Source organism: Limulus polyphemus, unplaced genomic scaffold (assembly GCF_000517525.1).
Source record: "Limulus polyphemus unplaced genomic scaffold, Limulus_polyphemus-2.1.2 Scaffold2379, whole genome shotgun sequence".
In the NCBI taxonomy this organism is placed as follows: Eukaryota; Metazoa; Arthropoda; class Merostomata; order Xiphosura; family Limulidae; genus Limulus; species Limulus polyphemus.
The window spans coordinates 12917-24501 of record NW_013667989.1 but is presented as its reverse complement, the minus strand read 5'-3'; the positions used below and the strand labels follow the sequence as shown (position 1 = coordinate 24501).

General features: G+C 30.2%; 1 protein-coding gene across 1 annotated transcript in view; it reads right to left on the bottom strand.

The window, feature by feature from the left end:
• Nucleotides 1–10: 10 nt before the first annotated feature.
• The window catches only part of LOC106466784 (MAP kinase-activated protein kinase 2-like), a 22811-nt gene continuing 11236 nt past the window's right edge, over nt 11–11585 (bottom strand). Inside the window, exons 3-10 of the mRNA XM_013927087.2 lie at nt 10738–10802; nt 10097–10176; nt 9036–9162; nt 8296–8371; nt 5058–5182; nt 2117–2202; nt 1111–1191; nt 11–356 (exon numbers count right to left, since the gene is read on the bottom strand). Of these exons, the coding sequence (XP_013782541.1) occupies nt 231–356; nt 1111–1191; nt 2117–2202; nt 5058–5182; nt 8296–8371; nt 9036–9162; nt 10097–10176; nt 10738–10802 (766 nt within the window). The 3' untranslated portion in view covers nt 11–230. The remainder of the gene's footprint in view (nt 357–1110; nt 1192–2116; nt 2203–5057; nt 5183–8295; nt 8372–9035; nt 9163–10096; nt 10177–10737; nt 10803–11585) is intronic.

Genomic DNA, 11585 nt, shown 5'->3' with positions numbered 1-11585 from the left:
CTTTAAAAAAAAAAAAAAAAAAAAAAAAAAAAAAAAAGAAAAAAAAAAAGATTTTGTTCCAAAACGTCTTGACAAGTTTAAGTTTTCATGCCATGACTACTCTACCATATATGACTAGGCCTACAATCACCACTAAGCCTTTCAGGGTTATAGTAACATACAGTGAATATAAAAGTGGATTCCACTGGAAGAAGTGGTTAATAGACCAAATCCTCTTTTTTAATATTTTGTCACTTTGTTGTTTGAGCTTGGCCTCTACGTTTGTTCAGCAGTTTATTATTGGATTTCTCCAAGTTTTTTAGGTGAACTGCATCATAATCAACTCTCATAGTTGCTAGAGCTTGGGTCATTTCCTCCTGTAGAAGACAAAAAAAAAGGGTTCACTAAAACAGAAGGCACATTTGTTACAACACACACAAAATAAAACTTGTCTAGGTATTTAACCACACTTCATCTTCATTCTTATAAACATAAGAAAATAAAACCCACTTAACCTTCTGACTTTACATTATCTTTAATTAATAAAACCCACTTAACCTTCTGACTTTACATTATCTTTAATTAATAAAACCCACTTAACCTTCTGACTTTACATTATCTTTAATTAATAAAACCCACTTAACCTTCTGACTTTACATTATCTTTAATTCTGCTACATCAACAAGTGGGAATCCTCAACAGCCATGGCACTTGAAATTATTTTAGGCAGAATTAGAGTAAATTAATCTAAGAGACCCATTTTTCCTTTTTATTAGCTATATTTTTGTACAACAGCAGTACTAAGTGTGGGGTGTTTGTATACCCAATTCAATTTTATTACTCACTAGGATCTCTACCAGCCCACTCTCAAATTGAAATTCTTTAAGGTAGAATTATAGTAATCTATGAGACCCTAAACGTGGTCAAATACACCAATCGAAAGGGTTTGACCTCCCGAGTCCAAAAGTGTAATTAGATCTCGGAACAGTCAAGAGATGATGGAGCAATGAGCTAACTGTTTGAAAAACTAAGCCATTCTACAAGCCACTATGCCACGGCGAAATATCAAACCCACATAACCTTCTGGCTATACATAATCTTTGACTCTTCTACATCAAAAATAAAACCCACCTGAACCTCTGGCCACACATCACCTTCTTCTTTCAGTACCTTCACTGAAAATAATGGAGTCATTGGCACTTCTGTGTATTTCTGCATAAGAGAGAGTATTACAGTTAATTTCAAATATTAGGCTCATAATAAAATCATAAGTTAGTTGAAAACAGGATTTAATAAAAAATATTATCTTTGAACTGTTTCTGTCAACAGCACATAAAAAACTTAACTCATTTTTGGATAGAATAGAGATGTGACCTGACAAAATTGTAAAACACTAACTGACCTCCATAATTCACTTTTGAATTGTTACAAATCAGAGGTGGCGCTAGGCACTAGCACACGCGACCCATGTCCCTAATCCCCAGTTGGTGTCTTGAAAAATAAAAATGGAAAACCATGATTAATATCATACTTAAATACCAAAAATTTCTGCATCTGAACCAGAGCCCCGAATCTTTTAAGCTCCTAGCGACACCTCTTGTTACAAATTCTCAGAACTTGAATTAATAATCCATTTGAGAAATAATCAGACTGGTGTAATTAACAATGTACAAATGAAAAGAAGTCAGAGAAAAAAACTGAAATTATAAAAAAGATGTATAATATGAGTTCAGTCATTTCATGTAAAAATTATAACATGATACAACGTGAAACTTTTGTGCAAATTCAGAACATCCAACTCGATATTTGAAAATGAGAATGTACATTAAGCTAGAGAACAAAGTCAATCGTCCTACTGTTATTAAATGCAAAAAAACAAAACAAACAACCAACAACACACACACATGTAAAGTAATGTGAAGAAGTGTATTTACTTTTGCAAACAGTCAAAATAACCATCCTTTGTTCTTTCTCCATTTTTAATTCTTACTTTTATGGAACTTCAGCTAGTTTATAGATAAGATATTTTCTACTAAACTTTCATAAAAGTGGTTTATACATAACCTGATGATAAAAAAAATTTATTTAATGAAATACTGCTTTCACATGGTTTATTTTATTCAGATCATACACTTACAGCTATCCATTTATTGCTGAGAACTTCCTCAATTGTCAACCTCTGAGCTGGGTCAGTCATTAGCAGGCCATGTATCAAGTCTTTTGCTAAATAAAACAAATTCTGTAAAAAGTTGGCTAAGAAATAACTAACCATCATTAAAATTTTAAATGGAGGAAATGATGGATGTAAATGGTCACTTTAAATGTGTAAAACACTCAACTGAGCAATTTCTTAGTACATATAGTTACCAAAAATTAGAAGTTATATCATAATTATTCAAATATTGTTTCAAGGTTCTCTTTAAAACAATACTATGAAGTTCAATACAACCTAATTAGTTAGAAGGTTCTGAAGCTGAAATAAAAGAAAAATATGTAAGCAAACAAAACTGTGTTTTGGGGTTGATTTTAGCATAAACCCACATTGGAAACCCTGGATTTTTGTGTTACAAGTCTTAAATGTATCACTGATACAACAAATGGTAACAAAGTTAGTCCAAACATTTATATTAACAAATATATGAGAAATGTCATTTAATGAAATCCTTAAAATTTAAAATACTTTCTACTTCAAAACTATTTATAGAACCATTAGCATGAAATACTAAACATAAAAAATTATTAAACAAGTCTTCACCTGAATTAATCATAAATGGTGAAACAGCAATGCTAATCAGAATACTGTTTCTGAATTTTTAACTTTTTCCTTGTTCATCAAATTAAAAAGTTAATCTGACTAATGTAGTTGTTAAAGTCTGCATCCTGTTATTGTTTTTTTTTACTTTCTTTCTTCTTTTCTTAGATACCTTATTACAATGAAATAGTTTGGCGAATAGGTAGCAGTATTTTATTACCAACTGATTAATTTTAACAGTGGAATTACCGACATCAGAGAAATGTTAATTACTTTTTCACCAATACCTGACAATTAAACAATATATTACATGGATGATCAATTCATCTTTTCTATCTATTATTTCAGTTACACCAACTTCAGGAATATTCAGCTTAAGTGAAAACTGTAATTCCCAAAATCTTGTAACTAAAAGAAAGTTAACTATATAGCTGAAAAATAATACAACTTAAAAGAGAAAAAATTACATAATGAAAATTATTCTGTTTGAACAAAAACAAAAGATTAGAAATACTTAGTTATAAATCAATACACAAAAAAACTATCACTAATTATAGTTAGAATGCACTGAATCGTCAATTAGTTGCACATCTTGTTAACGATATTTTCAGTCATGATACCAATAGTTTCTTATGGGTTTGGGCAAGCTTAGAAAAAATTAGTTACATTAGTCCTAAATCTAAACACTTAGTCAATAATGCAAGATCATTTTCAAAGTGCAGTATTTTTTTTTTTTTAAAAAAAAGTTATTTTGAGCAATACAACCAATAACGTATTTTGAAGTAGTTATGAACATCCCCCCCAAACAAAACTGCATATATTATTACTTAAAAGCAACACAAATTCATAAAAAAAAGAGAATGTGTTCCTCCTCCCCAGAGAATTATATGGATGTCCTGTCACCAAATCTTATATATATATTGTGGTGTCTGTCCAAGCATTCATCTATATTGGTTATAAGTAATATATAATGAAACATAAGAGAGAATTATCAACGAATTGTGAAAGAGAGGATGTGACAGGAGGGTCTGATTTTCCAATCAATAGCTCTATAAGCAAACAAAAGTAAAGACCACAAAAATTATGGTTTTTCTGAGCAATAATGATTTTTATAGAGAGTAATTTACGTATAATGTTGTACATTTTCAAGGGGTGATGGATAAATAGGGATGATGATGTGCTAAGACAAAATGAGTCACATGGGTCACACTAGTGGAAATTTAGGATTTTTTTAAATATTTCCTTGTAGAATTAAGAACTTAAAACTTGTATACTATTGAAATATGGATTATTGGCTAAGATTTTACTATTCTAATTGGTATAAGAAGTAGTATAATAAAATTTTGAATGTAAGACACTAAAACCTTGTGTCGTGCAGTAAAGGATACCTGGAGTGATAGGGTTAATATGACTGAAATTACTTGTTGCAGTCGGCAGTATAAGTAGCTTGGAGCTTTGGCTCTGAGTGAAACCAAGAGTGCAATACAAGTAATTTTTTTAGAGTCCATGAAATAATTCAAGTTGAAAGACAAACTTAAAATTTTCCCATCACTGGGGATGGATAAGTATTTACACAAATCTCCCAAACAAAGTTTAGGGGCCAATGAAAACTAAAGCTAAACCCTTAACTTCAAGCATGTAATTTTAATTAGTTTGACATCAGTAAATAGCTTCAGGGACATTGTTTAGCACTTAAGTTGGTTGCAGGAAGATACTGAAGGGAAATCCTACAAACTTGCAATGCATTAGGTGCACTAAAAATAACAGCCATGGTAAACTTTATTCTTGAGTGAAAGCATCTGCTTTAAAACACGATTTACTGTAAATTAATTTTTTTCCCCATCATGTGTTAAAAAAATTATCAATCTTTTAAAACATTAAATACATTTTGTTGCAATTGCAAGGTGAATACCAACACAGTTTAGCTTTTACAAATTTTTAAATAATCGCTGCTATTGTTCACAAAGTAGACTAAGTGGTTCTTTACACAAATTCTAAAGAAACATTTTACATTACTACAAACGGATTTTCACACTAGAGCAATGTTTCCAAACCAGAGTCTGTCTGTCACAATCACCTTGTAGGTCTGCGAGATTTCACAAAAATAAACAAATGAAAACTGACAGAATGTAACACCATTATGATTTGCATATGAATATTCTACTTGCATTTTAGTGATGCACGACACTTTTGGAAGGCAGCAAGCTGACCCCTGGTATAAAAAGGCTGATAAATGCTGCAGTAAAGTAAATATACAATAGTTGCTTCAACAATGTTCACACTTTTCAGTGTTAGTGGTAAGAATAAAGGAATAATTTATACTTACCATCTTGTGTAACACACTTCCATTCAGGGTAAGGAAAGTCATACTGCCCTGCTCGAATTCTCTTTTTCATTCCAGGAGAGATAGCCAACCCATGGTTGCTGTAAAAAGGGGGAAAACCACAAAGCCTGCAAAATGGGGAGAGGGAGGGATAAAATGTTTTTATTAAAATAAAAAAATCAATACAATGACTGCAGTAAAAAGAAAGATCATGAAATATTTTTTAAATATGAGCACTGTATCTCAAGAGTAATGTTTGTTTTTGAGAGATATAACAACTTTTTGAATATTTTAATTAAAATGCTGAAATAAAAAAAAATATTAAAACCTAGGTGAATAATTTGAAAAGTATATTATTTTGAATTAGTATTAAGTATGCTGATTTTAAGACTTTTTCCCACAAACTACAGGAAATTAAAACATTTCATTAGTGTAGTGTGGGAAAACTTTATATATATATATAATAATAATAATAATAAACAAAAAAAAAAAACAACAACAAACAAACTTGGTTATGATTTTCTTTTACTTATTTACATGATCCATTAGATCCACGACAAGAAAATACTAGCACTATCACTTATGCATTTAGTGTCAGTGTCTTAATCATAGATTCTGTACTCTATATGTAGGGATGACCAAGGTACTCAACAAGCATAATACAAATATGCACACTAAAATAATCAGTGACAAAGTTTTACTATAAAAGACGATTGCTCCTCACTTTAATTTGTTTCTCTACCCAACAAGCCCCAAAACAGAAAATGACCAACCCACCAGATTGTTCATCTTTCTTCTTCTTTCAGTCAAGATAACTCTTCAACTACTTTATCACTAACATCAGTTTAAATCTAAATCCACTATGTGTTTCTGAGCAGTGCACGATGTCATTGCTTAGTCATAACTATTAGTAATTTAAAAAAAAAAATCATAATTCTAGTGTAAATGATGTTATTGCGCCTTCAAGTTAGCATTTTTATAGGAATCTTGTGTTCCTTTAAAAATTTTAAATACAGGGTGTAACAGGAATTACCAGCTAATAACAGATGAACATTAGATGACTGTAACATGTAGAATATTAAATGCTTTGTACACTACACAATTGGTGTTTTTAGGAAGCAAACCCATGCATTATGTACAAAATGAAGAAGCACAAAATAAATACACAGAATATTAAATTTTATTACACACACATTCATAGAATACAACTTTCAGTCAGGGAAAAAAAAAAAATGTCACAAAACAATACAAAACATTTTGTAAATGTAAAATGATATATGGATGGCAGTGCCAAAAAGAATGCAAACAAGAATATCGGGATAATACAGCTATACATAGATCATTCCTACATGACTTTCAATATTAAATTTTACTGTTATACAGTAAAATGCATACTTTAATATTACTGCAGTTGGAAGTTGTATATTCCTGACTGTTGGTATGCACTTTGTTTATCATAATAACATGGTCATGACATGGTAGGCATCAATGTAGTGTAACTAGAGCCTAGAAAACCAAGTTGCATCAAAACATGTCTATTATTACAGACTCTTGCTATGAGGTTTGTCAATTGAGTTTTTACGAGTTATTCGTATATACACACACACACACACACACACACACACACAAAAAAATCAGAATGTTTAATGAAGTGCTTTTGCTAAAAATTTCTCCATGAACACATGAAATCAAACTGTTGACTGCTCCGAGTGCATAGTGATTTTCATGTTATGATTAAAAATACTTTTCTCCATCTGAAAATTGTCAAATTTCATTTGCATAATCTCTAAAATTTTCTAAATAAATATGAAATGTTTTCTTTCAGTAAAACTTTATATTTTCGACCATAAAAAATATGAAATAAATCTAAATCTTTTCTTTCTAGTATGACTGCAACTTGTTACAAGGAACTATAGTTGTTTATCCTAAATACCTTAAAGCTCATAACATTATAACATCTGTTTCTACTTAAATATTATTGGTTTATTGCCTTTCGAGCCATGTCTAACTAATAATCCTGCCTCAGAAGTTGTAAATGACTCAGCAAACGTGTAGCTCATGTTACCATGTCGATTTACTTTGTGAAGAATTATTATTTTTCATCAACTTACGTAACCTAATAAGTTTAATTTTTAAATTTGTTACATTTATAATAATAAATAAACAAACATGAAAAATAGTACTTACCTTGTTTTTTTTCTGTCGATTGTTGATAAAACTTAAGCCTACTTTATATATATAAAGCAGGCTTAAATTTTATCAACAATTGACAGAAAAAAAACAATCCCAAACAAAAGTTAAATCAAAAGTGCTGCATAAATGAATGGGATCCCCAGGGTACAGGCTACAATGTGGGGTATAAAATGTGCCTTGAATTTTGGAGGTGACTGTGGAAGTAGGACTTGTATTGCAGTGGGGATACACCATCTGTCAGTCTTAACCTCCATTCACCAGTCTTGCATGAAGAAATTGTACCCGAGAACACAGTTATAGGACATTGTCTCTTTTTGCATGTTATTATTCTATCATAATTTTTCTGGCTTCCTAATTATGCAATAAGATGCCTTAAAAATTCAGCTAAACTCGTAAATCTGATTTCTGCGAGAATAAATTTGAAACAGAATGACAAAATAGACAATGCCCTCCATAAAAAAACAACATAATATGTCAACTGATAGATTAAAACTGGCTTTCTGTTGGTCATAAATAATATAGTATAAAATGTCAGAGAGAACTAGTGGCAATTTGTGAAAGATGGAATGTGACAGGTGGGCATGGCAAGGGGTCCAATTTTGTAGTTTGTGGCTCTGTAAACAAATGGCATTCAAGGCTATAAAAATTATGCTCTGCCTGGGTAATATCTATATTATAATGAATAATTTATGTTAAATTCTGTACTTCTCAGAGGGATAGTAAAGAAATTAGAGAAGAGGATTTTTTAAAATATTTCCTTATAAAATTAAAAACTTAAAATTTGATTTTCAAACTATGTTTTGATGACAAGTTTATTCATATATAATAATAATAAAGAAGTTTAATTAAATTCTTAATGTAATTCTCTAACAATTCGTGACGTGCACTTTGACCTGCCCATGGCAAGTGTTAATAAAGTCACTATCTAGATTTGATGACTCATTGTTTGTGACACTTGTATGCATCTTGCTTGTGTGTTTTCATAACAATTTCTATTATTGTATATGTAATATTGATGCTACTATTAAAAAACTACAAGTTTACTCACAGTATATACATAATAACTCCTAAGGACCACATGTCACAAGACTTGTCATATTTTTCTGGACCAAGAACTTCCGGTGCTATAAAACAATACATTAACAAATCAATACAGAAACGACAGCTGTACGCTGCACCTTCAATACTTTTTTTTTCTTTTTTAAACAGAAGTAGACAGAATTTATAAATTGAAAATTTTGTTTTCATACTTTTTTAATTCTTAAAAGTTTTGCCATATGGGCCAAGATTTAACCATGACTACTAAAATGCTAATAAGCATTATTAAAGTGATTATTACGAGCCAAAATCTTACTTTTTATAGTTAATTATGTTACAAAATCCAAAACTGTGGCAAAGTTTGAGAAAATATTTCTTTACAGTAGTGTTTTATTGACTCTGAGAAGCTAAAACAATATCTTTTAAGGAATATAAAAAAAAAAGTCACAAAATTGTCAATTCACATCTTAGAATCCAAAATAGCAAAAAAATGCTCAATTTATGCCCATTGGAGAAGAAGTGTCATTCTATTAAAAATTAAACAAAAATCCATAATGAAATACCTATAAAACACAAAATTATAAACTATAAGATTCAGAAATAAAAAAATTGAGCTCCTTCAATGTCACAAAATTTTGCACATTGGATTTCATGCTTAGAAGATTTAAATTTAAACTTCACATCATTAGAAAAGTCTTCTAAATATCTTTATGTAAAATAAGTTGATTCATACTAAAAACAATAACTCACCAACATAGTATGGGGTATAACAAGGTGTTTGAAGACAGTTTATGTTTGTTGTTTCTTTAGCAAAACCAAAATCTGTAAGTTTGAGAGTTCCACTTGGTGCAGGTTGAGAATAGAGAAGATTCTCAGGCTAAGTAAAATAAAACTAGTTACTTCTTTTGGCTCTGAAAGTTAACATAGAAAATAAATATATTTCCACCTCCTTAAAGCCAAATCATTTACTTTATAATACAATCTTTATTTTAAACATCTTGGTTGATGTTGCAAGTCATTAGTATATGTATCCCAACAAATATTACCAAATTTAAAAGCTTTTATTTCTAACAAAATATTTCCAAAAGTATTTAATAACTAAATACTTATTATTCATTGCAACTTTTGCATTAATCCGTATCATTATGCAAAAAATTATGATTCCTCAAATACAAAAATATTTAATAAATCTTTATCTCAAATCATATATAAATAAAGCTGTACAGTAGAAGAAAAATATGTTCAAAAAGAAACACTATACAAATTTTCCCCAATAATGTTTATGATCCTATTCCTTATGATGAGTTCTTTCTTTACCTTCCACTTTTTTGTAATCATATCTACTTTAGGAAGAATGAGAAGTTAGAGATGCTATGCACAAAAGATCTTGGATAATGTTTTACAAATCATATCACGAACCATACGACTATCTTTATGTTGATTCTTGAATGAGATGGGGAGATTTTATCACCCCCCCCCCTTATCGCTACTGGCCAAGTTTCTCTTTGAGGGTATTCACACACTGAAGCCTACAGCAAAACGACAAGGTACAATGAACCAACATCTATGCACAGCTACTAAACAAACTGCTTGAGTGGACTGAGAGTATTTAGTATCCCTTACTTTCCCCATCTGCACTTTTGAAGACCGTTTAGAGTAATTGCTAAATTATATATCATATAACCAAAACCATTAAACACAACTACCAACTTTCTAGCCAATTATATATTTCTTCAATTCTAATGAAATATTAAAATGATTATATTATGGTTTACATTCCAGTATATTTAGATACAAACATTATGTAATACCTTTAGATCTCGATGAGCAATGTTCATTCTGTGGAGGTGTGCAACGGCTTCACAAATTTCTTTCATGATTCCTGCTGCCTCTTTCAAAATAATTGAAAAAGTTCACAAACACTTAAAACCATGATAAAAATAGTTATTTCTAATACCTTTCTGTTTATGTAATGTATAATCCAAACATTCTTCTTCTGTAACATTGAAAAAAAGCTGTACACATAAAATGCATTATAGTTTGAATTTTTTCTGAACAAATTTTGTACAAGATATTTTCTGATGAATCTATACAAACTCAAACATAGTTTTGTTATGATTATATTAATATCATTTTGGTTTCCTATGTGAAATGGAATTTCCATAAGTTAGAAAGCTCAGTTAAAACAGGAGGACTTCCGATACAACTGTACTAAAAAAACAATGTCATTCTGCTACACTTCTTGAAAAGAAATACAGAACAAAATATTATTTTAAAAGGATCTTTGAATGTAAAAACAACAAAAAAAAGTATTCTTATATGCAGTTTTTACTAACAAAATTTTAAAGTGGTCAAATTAGTTGACATTGAGAGGTCTGCCTTTAAAGATATGCTTGAAGTCATCGTAGCTCCTAAATATATCACTATAATGACATGAAAAACTGTGCTTTACCCCTTTCTGTAAAAGCTCCTTCTGCCCGCTGCTGAATTCGAGAAAACAATTCTCCTCCTTCCATACTGAAAAGCCAAACACAGGAAAACTGATTATAAATATATCTATTTAATTTTCTGAGATATCACTATATTTAGCATATCAAACAAAGCGGCACCACCTACCTCTTCCAATTTTGGAAATACTTGTTTACTTACACTCACTTCACTCTATCACAATGCTTTTTATATTCAATTCTTAATAAATGGCATTAATGATAGAAATTCATTCCTCGACTTCTGAAAATTAAAATAAAAGTTAGAGAACACTGCTTTTATATATCATTTCCGCCTTGTCATATCCTAAAGATACTCAACTGGAGATGCAAGTAATCTTGTGATAAAAGAATATCCTACAGTGGGTGAGAACACTGCTTTTATATATCATTTCCACCTTGTCATATCCTAAAGATACTCAACTGGAGATGCATGTAATCTTGTGATAAAAGAATATCTTACAGTGGGTAGGCAAGCTACTCCTAATAATATTGAAAAACAAACTATAAAACTAATTACACAAATAAGTAAAACTATGTAGCTAAGGTGACACAGATATCTCTGTCATTAATACATGCATCGTGTGCTTGTTTTCTCATTGCAATTGTAGCCTGTTTACTTTAGAGTGTGACAGTAATGTTCACTGTATAAAAATTAATTTAGTGATGGACAGGTTTATAACATAACCTAAAGAAAGAAATTAGAAAGTGAGTGAATTGCCATGTGATAATATATATATATATATATATATATATATATATATATATATACACACTACTGTACGTACTATATATATAGACACAACAAACACAC